The sequence below is a fragment of the Phyllostomus hastatus genome, unplaced genomic scaffold (genome assembly GCF_019186645.2).
Source record: "Phyllostomus hastatus isolate PE091 unplaced genomic scaffold, TTU_PhHast_1.1 phas_scaffold_60, whole genome shotgun sequence".
Taxonomy (NCBI): domain Eukaryota; kingdom Metazoa; phylum Chordata; class Mammalia; order Chiroptera; family Phyllostomidae; genus Phyllostomus; species Phyllostomus hastatus.
The window spans coordinates 15,336,632-15,363,767 of record NW_025334038.1 but is presented as its reverse complement, the minus strand read 5'-3'; the positions used below and the strand labels follow the sequence as shown (position 1 = coordinate 15,363,767).

The following is a 27,136-nucleotide window of genomic DNA, read 5'->3' as shown; positions in this document are numbered from 1 at the left end:
GGGTACAAAAAGGGAAAATCTCATTCCCTCCTTAACTGTAAAACTCAGAAAGGAAACTGAGGAATTAAGTCTTTGGAGCACTGTAAACTTCTAAACCTGGAAGCTACTGTAGGTCCTCAAAACAATAAAGTAATTAACTGGCTGCTCAAAACAGCGGGGTACCTGCCTCTCCAGTGCTGTGGAGAAGGTAACATTTTAAACTGAGGTGGTTTTCTTTTTCCAGCTGTGCCTGAGTCCTAAGCCTGATATATCTGCATTTTTTGTTTTGTTTTGTTTTGTTTTTTCCCAGCCTCTCTCCTAAGCAGAGCAGGGGGTGGGGCACCGCAGCACCCAGAGTTTTCGTAATACTGGGAAACAGCAGCTTATGGTGGTTTTTTTTCCCTCCTTTAAATAGGGCCAAACTCGGAACGAGCAGCAGTACAAGGAAAGGCTAAGAAACTTTTCTAAAAATCCCTTGCAACTCATCAGTAACTTCCATATTTAACCCTTGCCTTTAATATGGCCTGGAAAGACCTTTACATAGTTCTAACTAATTTGGGAAGAAAACCCTGCACTCTTCCGCAACAAACTAGTAAAGGCCTTTCAGAAATACTCTAATATAAACCCATCGTCTCCAGAGAGACAGGTATTAATACGTCAACACTTTATAACTCAGTCAGCCCCAGACATTCGAAAAAACTAAAAAAGGCAGAGGGCAAACCTCAAACCCCCATCCGAGATCTGGTAAACATGGCATTTAAAGTTTTTAATAACTGGGACAAAAATGCTGAGGCTGCTTGCCAAGCACGCCTGCAACGGAAGGTAGCCCTGCAGACCCAGGCTATAGTAGCGGCCCTGAGGCCAGCTGAAAACCCAGGACATCAGCCCAGGGACCAAGTCAAAGTCCGGGCCACTGAAAGAAACTCTGCCAGGAGCCTGCTTCGAATGTGGTAAGGAAGGACATTGGGCCTGCCAATGTCCAAACCCTCAACTGGTCACCAAACTGCTTCAACTGCTGGCAGCTCGGCCGTTAAAGAGATGCCTGTCCCCTTATAGGCTCGTTCCCGGTGCCTCTACTCGGGGGACCAGCCAGCCAAGGTGAGGACTCCTGTCCGGCCTTAAAGCTCCTTGACTTCATGGGCAACTGACGCGGCCCAAACTCAAAGACACTCATCACCCTCGCCGAGTCCAGGGTAATGCTACAAATAGTGGGTAAGTCTACCTCATTCCTAGTGGACACGGGAGCTACCTAGTCAGTTTTGCCATCACATTCTGGTCCCCTTACCCCTTCCCAGATCTCAGTCATGGGGGTTGATGGAACTCCAACATGCCCCCTATCACTTGTCAGTTTAAAAGCCAAAGTTTTTAAGCATTCTTTTCTGATTATTCCACAATGCCCTATACCACTGCTAGGACAAAACCTCTTGGCCAGACAGGAAACTATTTTAAAGTTACAGGAAGCCTCAGATAAGGTCCTTATAATTATGCTAGCTTGTAAAAACAAGAAGGAAAATAATATCCCAACGCAGATTTTACAAAAAGTAAATCCCTTAAGTTTAAAACTCAGGTTTCTGCCCAGGCCAGCACTGCCCAACCAGTCAAAGTCTGCCTTAAGCCGGCCCCTGCCTCAGAAAAGTGGTCAGCGCAGCTCCGTAGGAAATACCTGAGTCTGCTTTACTCAAACACAAGGTTCTCCTGATTAAGTTTTTACTGATCCTCCTCCTCCTTGCTCACCCATGCCTGTCAGAAACCATTCCTAAACTACAAAACAAATACATTTGGAGATTCTTCGTATGTAAGACCTGTAACAAAGGTGGACGGATGGTTTCTCACCCAGTCACTTGCGCGGATTGCCCTCCCTCCGGTTGCTCTACATCCATCCTTCTCTCTGCTTCTAAAAGTAGCTTTAAAGGGCTAGACTGGATTGCCCCGTATGGATGGCATGCTCTCTATTTCCTCTATAATCAGATGGGTAGTAATTGCAAACTCTGGCCAGACACATACGAAGGCTGCCCCTACTACTATTGCAAATACCATGGATGGAGTACTCTCCAGCCTTGGCGCTTTGCTATTAATAACCCGTAGGACTCCAAATGGGAGCAGGGAGTAAAGGGAAAACTGTACCAAAGACTCTCCTATTCGCATCCCCAGAGTTCCATTGAAATATACTGAGCTCTTACTCCAGGTCCATGGATTAAAACCCTACATCAAGGTATTTTCCTCCTAAACCTTACTGATATAGGAAATATTACTGACTGTTTCTTATGTGCTTATCTCCACCATTCTCTGATCGCAGCGGTCTCCATCCCTAATCCTCTCAATATCACCGACTCCTCCACAACTTTCCTCTTAAAGGATGTACCTCTTCTCTAAGATCCTGGACGCCAGCTGCAGGTATGTTATGCCACTAATAGCACCTTCTCCTGCAATCAAACTGTTCCTATATCAGGAACCACCACCAGCCCCCCGGTACATGTTTTTTTTTGGTGCAATGAAATGCTGCTGTGGACTGTTAACTCTGCCTCTGCCTTCCCCTGCTTCCTGATCATGCTGACCCCACAGTTTATGTTTTATGGAGAGGGGAAGCTCAGGGACAAACTAACCAGGCATAAAGAAAAACGGGCCAGTCTTCCTGCTCATACTAGTAGATATAACCTTCACAACCCTGCCAGCAGCTGAGATAGGCAGCGCTGGGTTAGCACACACTCTCTAAGCCACTTACCAACTATGGGCTAAGTTAAAGCAGGCCCTTAATGCCTCTGCCACCTCTCTAGCATCTTTGCAGAGACAGATAACCTCAGTAGCCCAGGTTGCTCTCCAGAATCACAGAGCCCTGGACCTACTAACAGCAAAAAAAGGAGGGACATGTCTTTCTGCAGGGACATTGCTGCTTCTATGTAAATAAAAGTGGCCTAGTAGAGGGAAATGTTAATACCCTACAGGATCTCAGGGACAAATTATGCCAGGAGCCTATCTCTCTCAAAGCAATAACCCCGTGGTGGCATTCTTTACTCTTTACCACCCTGGCCCCGGTCCTAGGACCACTCATAATCTGCATACTATTAACGTTTGGCCCCTGTTTCCAGAAGTTTCTCCAGGAAAAATTCGTGAAGCCTCCGGGGTTACCTTCAACCAGATGCTGCTTCAGGCCCAAAACTACTCCTCCCCATCCCTGGCGGCCGACCTCTCGCCCCTCCCCTCTACGCCCCTCTGACAGCCAGAAGAAGCCAGATAGACCACGTCGTCTCCTTGTCCCTATTATACCAAAGAGGTCAGGATGTCAGGATGGGCAGGGTAGGACAACTGGGAACCTAGTTACAATTAGCATTTTGGACTACAAGTAATATGGCGACTGAACTCTGACCCAGAAGAGGTGACTGACGTCAGACCAGGAACCACCAATAATATGTTGCTTCTTTGTTCACCAAGAACCAATCCTTGGCTCCTGAGTGAAGTCAAGCCATATAAAACTCCCACCCTTTCCCTTCTCCGGTGGTCTTTTCTTAGCCCTTTCTCCAGGTGGAAAAAAACATCGCCCGGGAGCACAAACTTCCAAAATAAAACTTATCTGCCTATTTCCATGGCTAATTGGCTGTTTATTTCCTTGGCGGGGTCTAAGAAAACCTTACATATTCTTTGACATCTCAGCTGTTCAAAAGCATTTATAAAACCTCAATTTTAATATACTTTGAGATTTGAAAACCATTCTCCCAACAAAACACAACCCACATTCTAACACTAAGTAACAACAAAAAGTAAGTAACATCGTTGGTATCTGGAAATAGCAACTAAGTGAAAGTCACAGAATGGGAGAGAAAGGATTTGCTACCCACTTTCCCTTTCTATAGCTTGTAAATAGTTTATCTAACCAACTAACAAAAATGCAGCCCAAATATCAAAGAATCAAGATTATATTTTATATTTTTTAAAGATTTTATTTATTCGCTTTTAGAGAAAAGGGAAGAGAGGGAGAGAAACATCAAGGTGTAGTTGCCTTTCATGTGTCCCCCACTGGGGACCTGACCACAACCCAGGCATGTGCCCTGACTGGGAACTGAACCAGCAACTCTTTGGTTCACAGGGTGGCACTCAATCCACTGAGCCATGCCAGACCAGGCTCAAAGAATCAAGTTTAAAAATTATATATGAGAATTCCTATCAACTGATCACAAAATATATTAATTATAAACAATTTAAAAACATTAATTATAGGAAAAGCTTTATGAATGAGCCACTCACAAATGATAACTGAGATTAATAAAGATTCAGGGTTAATATGCCAAATGCAGAATGTATGCATGTGTAATCTAGAACTTTTCTTAACTACTATTATCTTACTGGCTTTAAAAGATACATACCTATCAGAAGATGCTCTCTTAAGTTTAAAAGTTCTACTTTAGAGACTGCCAGCCAAGACTGAGGTATAAGTAAGTACACTTTGACTCCTCCCACAACCAAAAGAAGGACAGCAACAAATTTAAAAACAAAACAATAAAACCAGAACTGCCAGAAAATCAAGCTGTATGAAATCTGACAACCAAGAAGTTAAAGAAGAAACATTCATTCAGCCTAGGAGGATGGGCGGAGACAGGCAGTCAGGTAGAGAAGATGTGCCACAAGGCAGTGGCTGACAGACCATGGTAGTCCCACATTTGCATCCAGATAAACCAAGAGGTATAACTGGGGAGTGAGACAGACTGTGCAACCCAGCGTGCCTGTGTGGGGAAATAAAGCCTCAAAACCTCTGGTGGTAAAAACCTGTGGGGGTCGAAGTGACAGGAGAAACTCCTAGCCTCACAGTAAAGTTTATTGGAGAAACCTACAGGGTCCTAGAACATATACAAACCCACACACCCAGGAAGAGCACCAGAGGGTCCAATTTGCTTCTGGGTAGCAGGGGAAGTGACTGAAAGCTGCCCAAGAGCCAGCAAGCAGCACTGCTCCCTCTCAGACACCTCCCCCACACACAGCACCACAACACAGCAATGTGGGTTGCCCCACCCTGGCAAATACCTAAGGCTCTGCCCCTTACAATGTAATGGCTGCACCCAGACAAAGGAAAATGGCCCAAATGAAAGAACAGATCAAAGCTCCAAAAATAGAACTAAGTAATGGAGAGTCAGGCACAATTCAAAACACTGGTAATCAAGAAATGGTTGAGTATGGTCAAAAAATAGAGGAAGAGTGAAGGCTATGCGAAGTGAAATAAAGAAAAAAAATTGGGAACCAACACTGAAGGGAAGGAAACCAGGAATCAAATCAATGATTTGGAGCAGAAGAAAGAAACAAACATTCAGACAGAACAGAATGAAGAAACAATAATTCAAAAAAATGAGGAGAGGCTCAGGAACCTCCAGGACAACTTTAAACATTCCAACATCCAAATCATAATGGTGCCAGAAGGAGAAGAGGAAGAGAAAGAAATTGAAAACTTACTAGAACAAATAATGAAGGAGAATTTCCTCAATATGGCAAAGGAAACAAACTTCCAGGAAGTCCAGGAAGCTCAGAGTGCCAAAAAAAGTTGGACCCAAAGAAGCACACACCAAGGCACATCATCATTACATTTCCCAAGATGAAAGATAAGGAGAGAATCTTAAAAGCAGTAAGAGAAAAGGAGAGAGCTACCTGCAAAGGAGTTCCCATAGATTATCAGCTGATTTCTCAAAACAAACCTTACAGGCAAAAAGGGGCTATAAAAAAGTATCTGAAGTCATGAAAGGCAAGGGCCTACATCCAAGGTTACTCTATCCAGCAAAGCTATCATTCAGAATGGAAGGGCAGATCAAGTGCTTCACAGATAAGGTCAAGTTAAAGGAGTTCATCATCACCAAGCTCTTATTATATGAAATGTTAAAGGAACTTATCTAAGAAATTGAAGAAGATCAAGAACTATGAATAGTAAAATGACAACAAACCAACAACTATCAACAACTGAACCTAAACAAAAAAATAAATAAAAATTAAAAACTAAGCAAACAACTAGAACAGGAACAGAATCACAAATGGAGATCAAATGGAGGGTTATCAATGGAGGGGGAGAATGGAAGAAAAGGTACAGGGAATAAGGATAAATGGTAGGTACAAAATACAGTGAGGGAGGTTAAGAATAGTATAGGAAATGGAGAAGCCAAAGAACTTATATGTATGGCCCATGGACATGAACTAAGGGGGCCGGGGGAAGTGCCAGTGAGAGGGTACAGGGCAGAGCAGAACACAGGATGGAAATGGGACAACCGTATAGCATAATCAATATAATATACTGAAAAATATAAATAAATAAATAAAAGTTCTACTTTAATTGTACTGCTCATTTTTAGAAATAATTACTTCTTTCAAATATCTGAAAAGATACCATAACTTCAGATTTATAACAAAGGTACAAATACTTAAGTGTAATAACATTTGCTAAATGCACTCAGTTCTCCTTTTAAAAAAAATCTATTTTCTTGGGCTTTTTTGCATGGCAGTGAGGCTCCTGCAAGTTAAAAAAAAAAAATCTTACTAAATCATTAGATTCTTAGACCTTCAAGGAATCTCATAACATCCTTCTGTTGAGAGTACATGTCTACTCAAATAGTTAGAAAATTAAGTAGTATATACAAATAATATGATCTCGTAAACAGGAATCAGTCGCTAATCAGTACAAGCAAAGAAAATAGCCAAGTCTGGGAAATTCCTGAGTAGCTCTATCTGTGATATACCCGTTTGATTCTCTAGCAAAAAAAAAAAAAAAAAAAAGATTTCAACACATAAAAGACAAAATGCAAAATTACCCTTTTTGCCAATTTGTCCACTGTATTGCATTCTTTTTAAGCAAATACTTTTGATATAGCAATTAAAATCCCAATAAAAAGGCAACATTAATATTCTCTTCAATAGGATAGAGAAAACTAGAATTAAACATTTTCCAAAAGTGAAATAGATAAAATTCCGTTAATTCCCTCCAATCTTTGTTATTCCCAAAGTGGTTCCTCACTTCTTTTATTTCACCTTTTCTTTTTGTACATACTACTATTCTTGCTGCTTGTGAAAATGTGAAAAAAAATCACTTGGTGTCCATATCAGTATTATTTTATTCAAAAAACCCATAAAAGGTAAGTGACTAAACAGAATGCTGCAATATGATAGAACCATTTTCAGTGTAAACTGAGTTGATCTCATAACCAGCTTCAACTCCACACCTAACCTTATATATCATAACACAAGGAGATATAGCACTAAAGTGAATTAATATCAGGATCATGGCTGCATAAGATGTCTCTCCCACAACAACAGTTTATCTCCATCCACACACAAAAGTGCCTTTGTGAGAGCTCTGGCATCCAGCACAATATGCCAAGTAACCCAGGCAAAGTTTGCCCACCAGTGTATCAAGTGATAAGCATACAGACTTCAGCCCTGGCTCTGGACCCTGCCTGGCCAATGAAGTGGCTCCAGCCCCTCTTGGCCACAGGCCTGGAAACCCCTGGAAAAAGATGTCTTAAGCAATCAGTCATGAACATGAGAGCCCTTGTGGAAGTCCAGTTTTCCAGTAGGGATACCACTGGATACCAGTGGTTTCCAGGATACCACTGGAACAAAAAACTGCAAGTTTGGACACACTAAAGAGGGTAAGAGAAACAGTATGACTTTACCCATATCACCCCTCCCCCAAGACAGTACAGCTTAGGGTCCAAAGAGATCTTCTGTGTCCATAATTTCTTCTGCAGGGGAAAATGAGAGCATATGAGTATGTAACTGGCTTCCCCAGCTATTGGGCATGCTGCCATAGAGGCTCATTCCTCTCTCACCCCATCCAGAGTGCTGAATTGTGAGCTGCATAACTGGGAGTAGAAAGAGGTTGGGAGAACAGCAGATACTGCTTCATAGGGCGTTTAATGGAGGCAGATCTTATTGACTGCATCAAGATACACACCCAATGAGCTACAAGGACACCTCATTGACAGATTTCCCCAAATGGCTCATAGCACTTGTGCTCCATGTACCTCACCCACACACACCCCTATCCTATAGCTAGCTCCCAGTGTACACTCCTGACAGTGGCAGCAAGACTGAGTTTTGCCAGATGGATAGTGAGCATGTACAGAAAGTGAGCCCAATTATGTGGGCCAGAAAGATACAAACAATTTGATCTTCAGTGCCACCTTAGGGAAAACCAAAAAAGGGCTGGTCAGCATCCAACATTGGGCATTGTATAATCAAGAGAATTTACACAAACATCCTGGATTCTGTACAAGAGGGAATATGAGTATGGAGTTGGTATATCCACAGAGAGAATATCTCAGAATTCCTAAGAGGCTTGAAGAAAGGTATTTCTCTCCCAAAGGTATTTAGAAAAGACTAGAGGAAGTTATTGCTAGTTCAAATGCAAAGAGAGCAATGCAAAACTACAAGAAATATGATAGATCAAGAAAGCATAACGTCATTACAGAATCAGAATAATCTTCTAATAAGGGATCCCAAAGACATAAAGACCTGTGATTTACCCAATGAAGAATTCAAAATAGTTATTTAAGGGAAATGCAATGAGCTACCAAAAAACATAGAAAGAAAAGTCAATAAAATAATGAAAACAATACATACACAAAATTAGAAGTTTAACAAAAAGAGAGAAATCATAATAAAAGAACCAAACAAATTATGGAGCTAAGAAATACAATGAATGAAGTGAAGAAATGAAATAGCATTAACATTAGATCAATCAGAAGAAAAAAGTCTTTGAGTTAGAAGATAGGGACTTTGAAATTTTACAGGCTCAGGAGAATAAAAAAAATAGAATGAAAGAAAGAACTGGTATATGGATAATTGCAAATTATTGAAGTGTCAGAAACAGACAATATGGAGAAGGAACAGAAAGCTTATTTTAAAAAATGGTTGAAAACTTCTCAAACCTGGGAAAAGATTTGGATATTCAAGTTCATGAAGCTCGTAAGTCACCAAACAAAATCAACTTAAGAGATCTTCTGCAACAGTCATTATACTACAATAAAACTGTCAAAAGTCAAAGACAAAGAGAGAACATTGAAAGCAGCAAAAGAAAAGAAGCTTGTAACTTACCAGGGAATGTTATCAGCAGATTTCTCAGCAGAAATCTTGCAGGCTAGAAGAGTGGAATGATATATTCAAATTGCTGAAAAGAAAAAAAAAAAAGCCTGCCTGCTAAAAATACTCTGTTGGCAAAGTTATCCTTTAGGAATGAAAAAGTAGAAGACTTTCCCAAACAAAAGTTGAAAATTCATCCCCACAAAACTTGCCTTACAAGAAATGTCAAGAGTTCTTTAAGCTAAAATGAAAGGATGCTAATCAGTTACATGAAAACATATAATACACTGGTAAGGTAAACAGAGAGTGAAATTCAGAATATTCTAATATTGTAATAAGGTGGTATGTTGACCATTTAACACTAGTATAAAATTTAAGGGACAAGAGTATTAAAAATAACTACAGCTGTAATTTGTTAATGAATACAAACTATAAGAAGAGGTAAATTGTGAAATCAAAAACAGAAAAAGGAATGGAATAAAAGGGCAGAGTTTTTGTATGTGACAAGAGTTAAGTTTTTACCAAAGTAAAACAGACTTATATAAGATGTTTTACATAACCCTCAATAGTAACCACAAAGCAAAAATCAACTGTAGACTCCCAAAAGATAAAGGAATCAAAGCATACTACCACAGAAAATCATCAATTCACCAGGGAAGATAACAAAAAAAAGGAATAAATGAACAACAGAACTACAAAACACCCACAATATAGCAAATAAGATGGCATCAGTACATCCCTTACCTGAGAGTAATTTCCTTAAATGTACCTGTATTAAATACTCCAAACAAAAGGTAAAGAATGACTAGATGGATTCTAAAAAAAAAATAAAAACCCAAGTATATGAGCCTATAAGAGATTCATTGCAGCTTTAGGGACACACATAGGCTCAAAGTGAAGGGATGAAAAAAGGTTCTCTGGAAGTGGAAACCAAAAGAGAGCAGGTGTAGCTATATCTATATCAGACAAAATAATAGTTTAAGTCAAAAACTGTAACAAGAGTAAAAAGGTCATTATACAATGATACAGAGTTCAATTCATTTAAGAAAATATAACAAGTGTAAATATACATGCACCCAACATCAAAGCACCTAAATATATTAAGCAAATACTAATAGATCTCAGAAAAGGAATGGACAACAACATTAGGAGGGGTGTTCAACATCTCACTGTCAACAAAGGATAAACAATCCTGACATAACATCAATAACGAAACAGTGGGATTGAACCATACTTCAGACCAAATGGACTTAACAGACATTACATATTTTATCCAACAGAAGCAGAATACACATTCTTCCCAAGCACACAAGAAGCATTCTATAAATCAACAGCAGGAAGAAAACTGGAAAATTCACAAATATATACAAATTAAATGACCAATGAATCAAAAAGAAAAAAAAAAGGTACAAAATATATTAAAACAAAACTGGAAACACCACATACCAAAACTTATGGGATGCAACAAAATCAGTTCTAAGAGGGAAGTTTACAAGGATAAATGCTTACATTAAGAAAAGATAAAGATCTTGCCCTGGCTGGCATAGCTCAGTGGATTGAGCGTGGGCTGCGAACCAAAGTGTCTCAGGTTCGATTCCCAGTCAGGGTACATGCCTGGGTTGCAGGCCATGACCCCCAGCAACCGCACATTGATGTTTCTCTCTCTCTCTCTATCTCCCTCCCTTCCCTCTCTAAAAATAAATAAATAAAATCTTAAAAAAAAAGAAAAGATAAAGATCTCAAATAAACAACCTATCTTTACATGTCCAGGAACTACACAAAGAACAAATAAGCCCAAAGTTGGCAGGAAAAAAAATCAGAAAATCATCAGGAAATAAAGATTAGAGCAGAAATAAAAGAAATGGACCCAGAAAAACTGTAAAGAAGATCAACAAAACTATATGCTGGTTTCCTGAAAACATAAACAAAATTGACAAACCTTTAACTAGACTTAACTTAGAATAAAAGAGAAAAAAATCAAATAAATAAAATAAAAAATGAAAGAAAAGACATTACAACTGATACCAAAGAAATACAAAAAATCATAAGAGACTACCATAAACAAATATGCACAAACTGGACAACCCAGAAGATATAGAAAAAGTCCTAGAAACATACAACCTACTGAATCATGAAGAAACAGAAAAGCTTAATAGACCAATGAAGAAGGAATTTGAATTAGTCAGTAAAAACCTCCCAACAAAGAAAAGGATCACATGATTTCCCTGGAGAATTCTACCAAACATTTAAAGAAAAGTTGATGCCAGTCTTTCTCAAACTTATCCAAAAAATTAAAGAAAACAGAAGATCCCAAAAATATTTTATGAGGCCATCATTACCCTGACACCAAAGACAGATAAGGGCACTATAAGAAAGGAATACTACAGGCTGATATCCCTGATGAATATTGATGCAAATGTTCTCAACCAAATATTAGCAAACTATATTCAACAGTACATTAAAAGGATCATACACTAAGATCAACTGGAATTTATCCCAAGGATGCAAGGATAAGTCAACATATGCAAATCCATAAATGTGATGTACCATATTAATAGAATGAAAGAATCATGCGATCATCTCAACAGATGCAAAAAAAGCATGTGACAAAAAGTAATGAAAAAATTAGTACAAAAGGAACCTACCTAACATAATAAAGGCTACATATAACAAGCCCACAGATAACATCATACTCAAAGTCACAAGACTAAAAGTTTTTCCTCTAAGATCAGGAAGAACACAAAAGTACCCACTCTCACCACTACTACTCAGTATAGTTCTGGAAGTCCTAGCAAAAGCAATCAAGCAAGAAAAAGAAATAGAAGGAATCCACATCAGTAATAAAGAAGTAAAAATAAACTGCCTTTGTGTGCAGATGATATGATCTTATATGTAGAACATCCTAAAGAGTCCACCAAAAAAAATACCTATTAGAAATAATCAACCAATTCAGTAAACTTGCAGGAAAAATCAACATTCAAATCATTTGCCTTTTCATACACCAACAACAAAATATCTAAGGAAAAAAATCCCTACTCACAATAGCATCAAACACAATAAAATAGTTGGGAATAAATATAACCAAGGAAGTAAAAGACTTGTACACTGAAAACTATAAGACTTTGATTTAAAAAAAAAAGGAGAGGGGGAGATGGCAGCAAGGTAGGTGGGAGCTGAACCCACTTGCTCCTAGTTGAGAGGTGCACCCAACTGGGACACCCAGCCAATCTTCCAAGGAACATAATGAACAGCCAACAGAATTCCTGCTGATATGAAGTTTAGAAGCCAAAGGTTGAAGAGCATGTTTAAAAATAGACAGTAAAGAGATTTGATGGGCCCACGGGACAGTTCCCCAGCCCTGCCCCGCAGACCACAGCTCCCACAGAAGCTTTGGCAGAGAACTGGGTCAGTCATTGTGACTTTCCTGGTTCCTACCCTCCCAAACCTGCAAGTTCACAGACTGCTTTGGGAAAGACCTGCACCCTTAAAGTCACTGAGGGGATTAGGACAAAGTAAGAGATACACAGTTGGCAGCATGGCTGGGACTGTGACTGACAGCTGGGACAGTACCAGAGAAACTGGGGAGCCAGATGACACCTGGAGATGGGACAAGAGAAGGACCGTGACTGTCCATGACCCAAACAGTCTCTGGACTGGTAAGAGAGTAGGTTGGTGTGGAAAGCTGGGAACTTGATAGGAACAGCCTGCAAATGAGGGGAATTCGCTTTAAAAAAAAAAAAAAAAAAAAAAAAGAGGTCTTTCAGCCTCTGTGTAAGGACCTCTAGCCCTAAGTTGCCAGGCTAGTGAAGTGTGTGTGTGTGGAGGATGGGGGGTGGGCGGGGGGCATGATTTGCTCCCACACAGAGCACCTCACAGATTGATCAAAGGGGAACACTAGGGGCTCAGAGAGGTAGCAGTGCCCAGAGAGACTTAATTCAAATAGGGCAACTTAACTGCCCCAAAGGGACTTTGGGCATGGGCAGACCCAGGCAAACAAAGAGGGAGAAGGAGGGGTGCGAGTTGTTCCCACTCAGTGCACTCATGGACTAATCAAAGGGTTGAGCAATGAGGTGGATTAGAGGCGCCGGCCTGGTGCATATATGCAGTGGCCAATGTGAGCCACATAACAATCTGAGGGCGTGGGCCTGAAACTGGGCACCCGTGAACACTGTACCAGTCCAGACTAAGCCCCACCCTTGCAGAAATACAAGAAAGTTAAAAAAAAAAAAAAAGAGCCCAGATCCCCCTGCCTGCAGCATCTAGGAAAACAGCAAAATTCTCTTGTCAGGTTTACACTCAGAGAGATGCTTTCTTTTTTTTTTTTCCTAAGCATAAGACAAAAAGACCTGGAGTTCTGAGAAGACCAAAGACAGATCCAGAAGGAAGTAAAAATGCTAAAACCAAAACCTGAGACAAATTTCATTTCGCTATCCTTCAGAAACTGCATTTTATTTATATTATTTTTTTTTAATTTTAATTTTTATTTTATTTCTCTACTTTGTTTATCTTTTTTAGTTTTCTTCGTTTGATTTCATTGTTTGATTGGTTTTCTTTACTCTCTCCTTCATATTGCATTTTAATTTTTCTTCTTTCACTTCATTCATATTCCAATAACACACTACTCTTGATCTCTTACTTTTTATCCTTTTTATTCAAATTATATATTTCTAAACATATTATTGTTATTCCATATCTAACACAGCATCCTACTTGGTCTTAATCCATTTTGTCATCTTACTGAGCTTAATTACTGTTGTGGTCAACTTTATATTCTCACACACTACATCAAGTTTCTATCCCTTACTCTTACTATATCTCACCATCTAACCTCACATAAGTGCTCTGCTTTCTAAAGTCAGCTCATTCTTTTTCCCTTCTAATAAGAGTCTTACCTCTTTTTCACCTTTTAAAAAAGTGGCTACTAGGGTGAAATATCAGTTATTGCTGTACTTCTTGAAAGGACCTCCTATCTGTTCCCTACTTGTTAGTACTTTAAATCCCATAGAACACTCTCCTGCTTTCTTCCCCTGTTTTACCTTCAACCTGATGCTGATCACAGACAAGACAAGGAGTGAGTTATGAGTATCACTAAACCCACTGGAGGGGAGAAGCCACCAATAAAGAAGCCATCAACAGGTAAAGACCAAGTACAACAACAGAGTCCATACACCTGGAAGAAAGGACAATCCTAGAGTATCCAGACAAGGAGATCAAAGAGACCATAACACTGAGTCCCACAGAATGCCTACCACAGAGATCCACCCTACTAAGATAGCTAGCAAAGCAGAGCATCAGGAATTGTAGAAACAAACAAAAAGAGTCACCTACAATGGAGACAACAAAAGAACCCTCAATCAAAAGGAACGGAAGACTATCAGTAAAAGAGCGAAATGAAATGGAGGCAAGCAAACTGTCAGATATAGAATTCAAAAGAATGGTGATAAGGATACTCAAGGAACTCAAAGACAAGGAACTGAGTCGTAAGTACAACAGTATGAAAAGGAAACAGAAACTAAACAAGAACAAGGGAGAAAGGAAATTACAATTTCTCAAATAAAAAATACACTACAAAGAAATTACAAGCAGGTTGGATAAAGCAGAGCACAGAATTAGTGAGGTGGAAGACAAGATAGAAAGAAATACCCAGGTAGAGCTGCTGCTGAAAAAAGACTTAAAACTATGAATATAGCTTCAGAGAACTGCAGGACAACATGAAATGCAACAACATTTGAATCACAGGAATACCAGAAAAAGAAGAAAAGGAGCAAGGGACAGAAACTCTCTTTGAAGAAAAATGATAGAAAACTTCCCAAACCTAGAGGGGGGAAAAGCCACTGAAGTTCAGGAAGCACAGTGGGTGCCAACCAAATGAACCCAAAGAGGACGACTCCAAGACAAATCAAATTAAAATGCCAAGTTTTAAAGACACAAAGAGATTCTTAAAAGCAGCAAGGGAAAAACAAGAAGTAACATACAAGGGAACTCCGATAAGGCTAAGAGCCAATTTCTCAACAAAAACACCAAGCCAGAAGGCAATGGCAAGAAATATTCTAAGTAGTGAAAAGCAAAGACCTGCAAACAAGACTACTCTACCCAACAAAGCTCTCAATGGAAATAGAAGATGAAATAAGGAGTTTCACAGGCAAAAGAAGGCTGAAAGAATACACCTCCACCAAACCAGTGCTGCAAGACATGCTAAAGGGACTGCTATGAGAAGAGGAAGAAAAAGAGAGAGGAAAACAGGTACAAAGGGGGGAAAATGAATAAATACCTATCAATAGTAAGCTTAAATATAAATTAATTAAATATACCCATCAAAAGACATAGAGCAGTTGAAAGGATAAGATAAAGTGATCTGCACATATGCTGCCTACAAGAGGCCCACCTCAGAACAAAAGACCCACACAGACTAAAAGTAAAGGATTGGAAAAAAATATTCTAACCAAATGGGCAGAAAAAAAAAGCTGGTATAGGAATACTCAAATCAGACAAAACAGACTTCAAAACAAGGGCCATAAAAAGAGACCCAAAAGGACACTTCATTATAAACATATATGCACCCAACATAGGAGCACCCAAATACATAAGGAAAAGTCTTGGGGGACTTCAAGAAAGATACAGACAGCAACACACTTATACTAGGGGATTTTAACACCTCACTGTCAAAAATGGATAGATCTTCTAAACAAAATATCAACAAAGACATTGCAGCATTGAACAATGTCCCATATCAAAGGGACTTAACGATATATAGAGAATCTTCCATTGCAAATAAGCAAAATACACATTCTTTTCAGATGCACATGGAACATTTTCAAAGACAGACCACGTGATAGGACACAAAACGAGCCTCATCAAATTCAAGAAAATTGAAATCATATCAAGCATTCTCTCTGACCACAAGGAACTGAAACTAGAAACCACTCTCAAGGAAAAAGATCAAAAATATTCAAATTCATGGAGATTGAATAGCATGCTATTAAACAATGAATGGGTTAAGAATGAGATCAAGGAAGAAATCAAAAACTTTCTGAAAACAAATGAAAATGAACTCCCAACAACCCAAAACTTATGGGACACAGCGAAGGCAGTCCTGAGAGGGAAGTTCATAGCAATACAGGCCTACCTAAAAAAGAAACGTTTCAAATAAACAACCTAACTCTACGTCTACAAGAATGGGAGGAACAACAACAAACAAAGCCCAGACAATGAGGGGCTCAGCAACAGCGACATGTCCCAGGTTTCAGAGAGGAAAGGTGACCGAACCTGCTCCAGGTGTAACATGGGTGTGGGTGTGGGCACGGCCAGCAGGGAGACCTCACAGAGCCGCAGACTCAGCTTCCACATTGGCGGGATGGGCAAACAAGCAGATGTGCTCCCACGTCCACCAGCATCTCGGCTGAGGGCTGGAGGGCCATGAAGCCTCTGGGAGGAGCATCAAGCAATCTGTTTGGAAGTCCAGAAGAAGGTGTTCCTTCAAGCTGACCCAAGAGGATAGCATTGAGTATTTTTCGACCAACTGAAGAACCTCAGAACATTCCTAAGAGAACCAACCCCCCAGGGGAAAAGGAAGTGGTATCTTTGAGGAATCAACACCTGTGCACACTCCACAGTGTCTGAACCTACCAGATGGGTAGGTTCTAGTAACATTTTTGGTCACCAGTGACTGCCACTTTACCCTTAGCACCCCCAAACAAACCCAAGAACCATGTACTCTTGTGTGAGGAAGACCCAAAATTGGACCTTAAAGCCACAACAAGCACCTTGCCCAGAGAAGAGCTGGGTGAGAAAGGTGGCCAAAGAGAAGTAGACCATGCTCAGGAGCCCCAGCCCTTGCCCACCTTTGACAGCCACAAACTCAGATTGGGCCCATGGCCTCAATCTCACAACAAAGTCCTGAATCACCTAGAGGCAAATCCAGCATCTCCTTCTACTAGAGAAGCTATTGCTTCCGCTGTAGCCAGATAAGAAACTCAAAAGATAGGATTTCAAATAGTTTCCTTTAGTCCAAAGGAATGGGGGTGGGGAGAAGGGTCTGTTGTGCATCTGAAGCTGATGCTCAGGTTCCACTGCCACCGTAAGAGCCGCAGAGGACCATGCCTTCCAGACTGCTGAGAAACATATCTTTGTTGGGGAATTGTGACTCCTTGGTGAACATTCTAATTTTGGATGTGGGGAATTCTCAGATGGCAGGTGGGGAGCTGGTGCAAAGCCACGGGAGCCTGATGAGGTGGGATTTTCCATGTCCTTGTGGCTTCAGTAGTCTGCCATCCAGTGCTATCTAGAAATCATTTAACATAGCAGCAGAGTTTAATGCCTTAGAAATCTAGAAACAACATTGGGCATAAACCAAGAAGTTGTTTAAATTCTTATGCTTTATGGAGAGATTTTTACCCCAATCCTCTGTGGTGATCTGACAGGAATCTGCCTTTTACTCACAAGGGACAGGTCTTGGTCTATTCACAGACTGGTTTTGCTTGTGAATTGTTTCTTTTTTTCTCTCATCCCTAAGTCTTGACCTTTGCCCTTTACCAGCGATGTGGACAGTTCCTCTATCTGCAAGGCCTACTGACTTCTGCAAGACTAAAACTGCCCAGATACATCCAGGTAACTGGGTTATTTAAATCCTTCATGTGTCTTATTTTATTCCTGTTGACAGTGGGTAGGAGAGATGCTTGAGAACCTTGAATTCTTAGGTTTGAATTCTTTAATAATACCTAAAGAGCTATTCTTAAACAGCAGCTTTACATAAGTGACTATTGACTGGTCTATTTGTGACACCTTTCTAGGAAAAAGTTACTCAGGTATACCAAAGAAGAAAAGTTTGCTTAGGCTATGCTTTATAAAGCTCTGTAGAACCTGTGGACTATACTTCTTTTCCAGGAGAGACCTGGAAACCTTAGGCTAAGAGATTTACTAGTTTGGCAGCAAAGCCCAGCTGGCTTTACTTGGTCAGGAAGAAGTTTCTTGCATTTAGCCTCCTAAGGGTATAGTTTCCATTCACTCATGCTGGACCAACAGTTAACAGGAGAAAGGATTTGTGTCATAATAGCTTTTGTTAGGAGTGCCTACAGAGCAAATGCCAGGTGGTACAAATGTTTTCATCATTCTTAAAATTAAGGAAAGAAACATCTGTTTAATTATACTCACAGTGACTGAGACACTAAGTGCCTGCAGGAGCTGCCTGCCAAACCCCACTTCCCACACCTGGCACATTGAGGGGATCCGCATGTGGCTTTGTCAACCAAAGTGTTTCCCTCCTTTCATTTGTTGTGCTGACTTTGCAGCAAAGAAATACTTGTTCCATGCGACTTTATCAAGTACTTCCTGTCTCCATGCTTCAAATAGTCATTTTTAAAGAAATTTGTTTGGAACTCAGCTTTTTTTCCCACATTAAAAAATGTCATAAGTGGTGGTTAGCTATTAAGGCCAAATACACTAATTTGTTTAACTCAAAATGAAATGTGCTAATGGTGGAAATGAGCTGCCATTTATAACTACATTTTTTTTCATATACAAGAAAATGATTTGTGAGTTCCAAATTGGGTTGCTAGGAAGACCCTGACGTACTGCTGGCCATTGTGCTTTCAACCCCACTGTCAGCTGAATGACAGGAAGAACTCTACCTCTGTCTACTGGCAGGGATTTCTGGGGTGGAGATGGGGAAACCGAAGATGGGAAGAGAGGCCTGGGGGGATAAGGAAAACATGAGCTACAGCAAGAGCCTCTGGGCAACAGTAACAACTCTAGTCTTTTCTCCTCATCTTTATTCCCTTTTCCTCCCTGGGGCCATAGGAGTGTGTTTCCAGTGTCTCCATAGTCTGGTCACTGAGAGAAGCAGAAGAGGAGTTTCTGCTGCTGTGAGCCCGATGGGGATGGTCATCTGTATTTGGAAAATGCTCTAGACATTAGAGCTGTCTGTATCTGGAAGATCGATTAACTATTAGCATCCTGATCTCAACCTTTAAGCTGCTTGAGAAATTACCAGTCTGTATTTTTATTAAGCCTTAGAACTTTATGTGCTTTTGGTGCCAACTTTTTTCAAGAGCTGTATCAAAAACAACAACAAAACTGTACTTACATGACGATGTAATTTTGATAAGAACATTTTGTTATTTTCACAAGGCAGAACTGGGTACAAAGGTTAAATTAAACTTAGTAATCATGTTGAAAAACAAACAAACAAAGCCCAGAGCAAGTAAAAGGAAGGAAGTAGAGAAATGGACATCACATGGAGGGATTTCAGTGGAGAGGGAAAAGGGAGGAAAGGTTGGGAAAAGGTACAGGGAAGAAGAAGCATAATTAGTAGGCATAAAATAGATGGGGAGAGATAAAAAATGGTATAGGAAACAGAGGACTCAAAGAACTTATATGTACAACCCATGGACACGAACTGGGGGGAATGCTGGAGGGTTGGGGGCAGGGTGATGGGGGGATAAAGGGTGAAAAAATTGGGAAAACTATAATAGCATAATCAATAAAAATACTTAAAAATGAAGCAAATAGAAGAAAAAATTTAAAAAGAATTCAGAAATAAAACCATGCATATATTGTCAACTAATGTTTGGCTAGGGAACCAAGAATACTCGATGGGGAAAGGACAGTCTCTTCAATAAATGGTAATGAGAAAACTGTTTAAAAAGACACACAGGAAAATGAAAATGGACCCCTATAGTACACCACTCACAAAAATTAACAGAAAATAGACTAAATATGAAAACATAAGGCCTGGAGTTATAATCAGGATAGCAGGATAGGTAAACACAGTTCACCTCCACAAACATCAAAACTACAACTAAATTATATAACAACCATCACTCAGAACTGGGAGAAATCTTGAAAGGAAGTATGACAACTATGGAATTAAAGAAAACACATCCATCCAGACAGGTAGGAGGGGCGGAGACACAAAATGGGCTGCTACGACATACACGTGGGTGGATAAGAATTCAGGAGGGATATCTTTGGAGCAAGGAGTGCCAGGTTACCAGTGCCAGGAAGATAAGTCCTCATAACGTGTGGCTGCAAAAAACAGTACAGATTGAGTTGGTGGGAGAAACTTCTGGAGTCCCAAGTAGGTCCTCTTAAAGAACCCACACACGAAGTTACTCAGACTCATTCCCTCTGAGCTCCAGGACCAGGGTAATGACTTCAAAGGCACCAGTGGCACACAGGGAGAAACTGAAGTGTCTGGCATCAAGGAGAGAGCTGAGGGACAACTTTCTACCAAACAGAAAGGCAAGCAGGCAGGTGTTGTATCTGGGACTCCATCAACCTGGCACACACTGTCTGCACCACACTGAAGATCCCAGGGCTCCATCCCACCCATTTCATACCTGTTAACAGTACCTTTTCCATATGAATGGCTGGTCTTGGCTGATGCTTCACAACTTCTTAAATCCTTTTAAACTAGCTGGCCTCAGTGAGTCCCCACTCCCCAAACCTCCTGGTAAGTGGCCCCAGGCATTGCACTAGGAACAGCCAGCCTATATTCACAGCTTGGCTTCACCCGGGAATCTGCAAGCCCAGCACAAGTAGCAGCAATCACAGATTTCTCTATAACTCAGGGAGAGTGGCCTTGGGCAAAACAAAGGTGGAGGCTGACCTTGGCCTGCACCATCCAGGAAACCCCATGACCTGTGCACCAAGTGGACAGCTACAGGTCACATCAAAGCACCACCACCCTGTCCCTGCACAGCTGATCCTCCCTGGATGGTGGTGAATGGTCACGGCCAATCCTTCCCCCTGACTGGTCTGGGTAAATCCCTCCAATTAATCTAGCAATAGCAACCAAGGCTCAACTACAAGAGGAGAATGTGTATAGCCCACACGAAGGACACACCTTAAATACCTAGTTTGGGTGATAGGGGAGATTGTGTCACAATTTACAGGGAGAAAACAGTAGAGTGAATAAAGCTGAGAATCAAAGCAATGATTTGGAACATAAGAAGGCAAAAAAAATGAGAAGAAAAAAATCAAAAAAAGAGGATAGTATAAGCAGCCTCTAGGGCAACTTCAAGTGTTCCAACTTTCACATCATAGGGGTGCCAGAAGGGGAAGAAAAAAAAAACAAGAAATTGGAAATCTATTTGAAAAACTAATGAAAGAAAACTTACCTAATTTCATGAAGGAAATAAATATATAAGTCTAGAAAGCACAGAGAGTCCCAAACAAGATGGATGCAAAGAGGCCCACTCCAAGACACATTATAATTCAAATGTCAAACATTAAAAATAAAGAATCTTAAAAGCAGCAAGAGAAAAGCAGATAATTACCTACAAAGGAGTTCTCATAAGACTGTCAGCTGATTTCTCAAAAGAAACTTTGCAGGCTAGAAAAGACTGGAAAGAAATATTCAAAGTAATGAATAGCAGGAACCTACAGCCAAGATTGCTCTACCCAGCAAAGATATAATTTAGAACAGAAGGGCAAATAAAGAGCTTCCCAGACAAGAAAAAGCTAAATGAGTTCACCATCACCAAACCATTGTATGAGATGTTAAAGGGACTTATCCAAGAGAAAGATCAAAACTATGAACTATAAAATGGTCAGAGAGGGAACAATCTGCTTGGCTTGCTCTCACCCCATTTCCAGTCACTTCCCCTACTTCCCATATACGACTGGCATCCTTCTATCTGCTGTCCTGTTGCTGAATCCCAGAGTGGGTACATTTGTGTATATTCTAGGACCATGCGGGTCTTTTAAACAGACTCTCCTAAGAGACCAGCAGTTTCTTCCACTACCTCAACCCCTACTGATTTTTATAGCAGAAGTTACGAGGCTTTAATTTCTGGTGCTGGAACCCTGGGCTAAGCAGTCTGGCCTGGGTTTGGTATCGCTAGCTTCCCAGGTGTCCCTCACAGTTTTTGTCAACCACACGTGAATGTGGGACTACCTGTTCCCCCGCCCACCACCACTGCCTCAATGCTGCCACCTTGTTGCTGCCACACCATGTCCTCTCCACCCCAGCTCTACCCCTCCTGGCCATCTGGATGAATATTTCTTCTTTAAATCCTTGGTTGTCAGACTTCCATATGGTTTGATTTTCTGGCAACGTAGTTGTCTTTACTTTTGAAGTTGTGATCCTTATTACGGTTGTGCGAGGAGGCAAAGCGTGTCTACCTACACCTCCATCTTAGCCTGAAGTCCAATACATCAAAGACTTTCTATAAGCATGCTCAGTTCCTACACTGGTAAGCTACTCTCTAGAATGCACACACATTTGCTCCCCTCATTTGAGCTGTATGTTTACCAACATCAGCATGTCTGTCCCCAACCATTTTTCTTAGTAAAACAATCTAATTTAATATTATACAGCCAATAAAATTGAGTGCAAATAGGAAAAGTTGGGTTCCACAAGAAAACAAATTGAAAGGCTAGAAAAACTGAAAAAGGTAGAAACCGAAAAATAACTGATGTTGAATTAGATGTGGACATCTACAAAAAAAGGAAGTAAGGTTAAGAAAATCTCAAAGGATTCTGTACCCAGATGAAAGAGAAATTAGAAACAATTCATTTTGGGTATGATTTCTAAAGAAATGATAGCTAATTTTTTTACAATTAGAAGAACAAAAGGCCTTGTCCTTCACTTGAAAAAAGGAATAAAGTTGTTAAACAAATACCCTTTTACTGTTTTAAATTCAAATATTTTGGAAATATACTTTGATTCATTGCCGTAACATTTATATTCAAGTAACCAACCACCTCATTCCTACCTGCAATAGGTAGGAGCCCTTTACTGTACTTAATATAGTTCAAGGAACACTACTGCCTTTAAATGAAATTTTAAAAATATTTCTGTAAATCCACATTTTGTCATTCTGTTCATTTCATTTCTTAAGATATTTCTTTCCATCTTGATCCTGAACAACTATAAACAATACATATTAAGCTATACCTAGTATTCTGGTAATCATACATCACACTCCCAATAGATTGTAACCGGAACATATTACGTCTGTCCAGAAGGTATCCAGCCATGTAATATGAAAAATAGAGACATTTAGTGAGGAAGATACAAGAAACACTGTACAGAGGACAATTACGCCTCTGTCCCCTTCAAAGTAGGCACTCTGGGATGTCACAGTTTTCCCAGTCGCCATCAGATGCTCCATCATATTTTCCTGAATCACGTTGATGGTCTGAAATCTCTTCCCTTTCAAAGGTGATTTGTGTTTTGGGAAAAGCCAGAAGTCACAGAGTGCCAAATCTGGGCTGGGTTGGAGGGCTGAGTCACCTGAATGATTTGTTGTTTCTCCAAACCTCTCTGCATGAGACATGATACATGAGTGATGCGCTGTCGTGATAAATCTGCCAATCTCCAGTTGCTCATAGCTATGGCCTTCTGAATCATTCAAATAGTTTACGTGGAAGAACATTCAGGTGTATCGCAAAATTTGATGCAGATTTTATTGCTCTACTCACTCAGTCATTTTGAATGTGAGTACCACACAGTACACATGCTCACTCAACAGTGTCTACCACCCCCAATGACTAGTACAGTGAAGTCATCATTTTTCACACATGCGCATTTAGTCCTCTCTCCTCAGCTGGCAGGTAACATCGATGTCATGCAACCCATTCTTGTTATATTAATAATGGCTGGACTTTTTCTGGACAGACCTCATGTATCATATAGGTACTACCATTTCACTATATAAAAAGAAATGGCTTCTCAAGTTAATACTTAATATGCCAGTTAGAAATCAATGATATATTCACAAAACTGAAATATAAGCTACATTTGCAAACACAAAAACATGATCTGGTTTCTAAATTTGTAAATGCTAAGTACCTAAATAGCAATACTTTAACCAGCACCACCAATAACAACAACCTCAAAAAAAAGAGAGAGATAAGAAAAGTATAATGTTGCAGGGAAATGAGAAGTGAGAAAGAATGTTTACCTTCCGATTCTGATCATAAGCAGAATCAATCCCCAAAATACTATTCACTTCTACGTATGGATATTTCTTCTCCAGGACACTGACCACATGTTCAACTTTTACCTTTTCTCCAGTCCTTACTTTGTTATATATCTGAAGACAGAAAAACCAGTTAAACAACACTTTTAAATTTAAAAACCAGAGTGTTCATTACAAAAGATTTCTAAATGTAAAGGAAAACATGACTATTTTTCTTTAAAGGTTAAATGGGGTCAAATGGAAATAGCAATTCTCTTTTCCATATACCGCAAGATGCCTTTTTATGTTACAAATTACATATTGCTAAAATGACCCAATCAGTTCATATTCATATTAAGTCCCAAATGCAAAACTGTGTTAAATTTTTAAAAATCTGAAAATTTATTAGTATTCCTTGAAATAAGATCTCATGTCCTTGATGTTTAGAGGAAACAAGCTGCAAAATATATATGGCATAATCCCTGTTTTTAAAAAGCAGACTAAAAACAAATCACAAAACTGTGTCTGTAGTGTACAGTTAAATAGCTACAAGGATACAATGTGATCTTTTAATAGTGATTAACTTTAAGACACAGGATTAAGGAAGAGAGAGAAAATATTTAATTGATACACTTTAATATTTGAAAAAAATTATAACAAAATTTTATTTTACTTTGGCAATTAAAACAAACAAAAAGAAATGAAAATTCATATTATCCTTTCCTTCACATATCTATAAGGGGGAAAAACTTTTAAAAGCAGACTTTAAAATACTATCCTCGGCAACTTCTTTTGAACTTATTTCATTCTCCATAGTCTTACTGCTAACTCCCATCATTATCATTGCTCAAGAGATCACAGTAATAGCTCATCAACTGGTATCCCTGCCACATTCTTTAACCTTCAACAGATTCATTTCTATATGTGCATCAGAATGATGTTTTTTTATTGGAGTTTAAGTTCTGTGATCTGGACATCTGTTACCTAGCCTAATGGCTTCAGTGATCAGGGTGCCCTTTCCACTCTGCTCTCACTCAAGTCAGACTAACAGCTTAGAATCACTATTTCTGATTTGCAGCCATTGTTCAACTGACTCCAGCTTTTCCTCCTACACTCAGCTGGGACAACTTCCCACTCTATAAAACATGCCGGTGGCCATCCATAGTAATCTGAGATCCTAGTGCTGCCATAGCCAGCTGTGCTTCCCGCACTATATTGAAACATGTCTTTGGAGGTGTCCCCAGTAGACTGTAAGGTCTCTAAGAACGCAGGTGATATCTTACTCTTCTTTGTATCCCACACATCTAATACCAGGTCTGGTAAATGGTGGGTCTTTGGCAAATGTTAGCCAAATAAATAATGCATTTTAACTATTAAAAAAATACCCCTGACTGAATTCTAAACAATAAACACAACAAAAATAATAAATAGCATAATGATTTCATGTTTACAAGTAAAATAAAAGTGGTGAAAATCAATTCCTTCAAAGATGGCTTTTCAATAATTATCACTGATCTATAAACAAAATAATTGTTACTTCTGAATATAATTTTAAATGTATTGAATATGAAGTATTTTATATTCAAAAATAGAAAAGATAAGGACAGTTATTTGTTTGAATTTGAGAAAGTATCTTAAAGATACATAAAAATTGGGCATTTTAAAATTTTCAGTTAAAATGGAGAAAACAGACAATAAGAATTTTATGACTTGAATAGTAAACTGAATCCTAATGAAAATATCAAGATGGTCTTAAAGGGGAAAAAAGCAAACATTTTTTAAACAGGTAGAGAACATAACATTTACCAAAAGACATTAATTAGTGATTTCAAATCACCAGAAAGCAGAAGACTAATTAATACACATTAGTAGGGCTCCTAAGGAAGATTATCTTAGCTAAAATCACAGCAATCTATTAACATCAGTGAATCAATAAAAGCAACTCCTGAAATATAAAACACAAAGTTTATGTGAATAATTTCTTACTTTTTTCTCTTTACAGAACTACTGAATCCCTTTACCACATATTGATTCTTAAAGTAAGTTAGATTTAAAAAATTATTGGCCATTTTGAATGAAAACATACATGTGTCAGAGTTTGGAAGGCGTGATAACCATCCACTTCTTGGGCAACATAATTATATGCTCTCATAATAGCCACACCAGCATCTTTCATCCCATCCACATCTTCAGAATCATTAACCACAAAGATTAAACCAATTCTGAGGGAAAGAAGAAAAAATAAAGAAACATCTCAAAGAATGCAACAGGTTAATGAATGCCTATGTTCACTGCAGTGCTATTTACAATAGCTAAGCTATGGAAACAACTCAAGTGCCCATCAACAGACGAGTGGATAAAAGAGCTGTGTTACATTTACACAATGGAATACTACTCCACCACAAAAAAAAATTAATTATCATTTCCAACAGTATAAATGGACCTACAGAATGCACATGAAGTCAGTCAGACAGAGAAGGACAAATACCCTATGACTTCAATTATAAGTAGAATTATATAGAATAAAAAAAATATAATTCTATATAATATTCAGTTATATAGAATAAAAAAGCAGGTTCCCAAAGGTGGCTTAGACTTTCAACTGTTAAAACAAGTTGTTTTCACATTGTGGAATGAGACCTTTACTGACATGATGGGTATTACTATAGTTCTACATAAAAATTTTATTCTGTTATAAGCAAAAATTAGGAAAAGTGAAAATTTTCAGAATCTGAAAATACATAGAAAAGAGAGACGGATTTTCAGATGTAACATATGCAATATAAGAATCATGAGTAAATGAAAAATGCATAAAAACATCTACTATTGTCCTTCACCAAAAAAGCTACAAATAAGGTTAGAGTTTATTACATTTTAAAATTTAAATAAAGGAATAAAGTACAAAGATGTACCAAAACACATTTAAAGGTTGGAGGAAAGAAAACTTGCACTGGCCAATACAGGCCAGTAGCCTCCATATTGGATCAAAAGCTATTAAATAGAGAAAGGGCAGTCTTTTCAATGAACAGTGCTGAAAACAACTGAACATCCACATGCAAAATAATAAATCTAAGCAGAGATCTTGTAACCTTCACAAAAATGAACTCAAAATGGATCATATACAAAAATGCAAACTACAAAAAAAATCAAATTCCTAGAAAATAAAATAGAAAAATTAGGTGATCTGGAGTTTGTCAATGACTTTGTCT

The 27,136-nt window shown here is 39.1% G+C and overlaps 1 protein-coding gene and 1 pseudogene across 4 annotated transcripts in view; one reads left to right on the top strand and one right to left on the bottom strand.

The window, feature by feature from the left end:
• The window catches only part of UGGT1 (UDP-glucose glycoprotein glucosyltransferase 1), a 184,647-nt gene that overhangs the window by 74,038 nt on the left and 83,473 nt on the right, over positions 1–27,136 (bottom strand). For all 4 annotated transcript variants that reach the window (XM_045825843.1, XM_045825844.1, XM_045825845.1 and 1 more), the window contains 2 exons: positions 26,014–26,149; positions 23,931–24,062 (listed from right to left, as the gene is read on the bottom strand). In XM_045825843.1, coding sequence (XP_045681799.1) covers positions 23,931–24,062; positions 26,014–26,149 — 268 coding nt within the window. The remainder of the gene's footprint in view (positions 1–23,930; positions 24,063–26,013; positions 26,150–27,136) is intronic.
• On the top strand, positions 730–16,961 carry LOC123810299 (annotated as a pseudogene).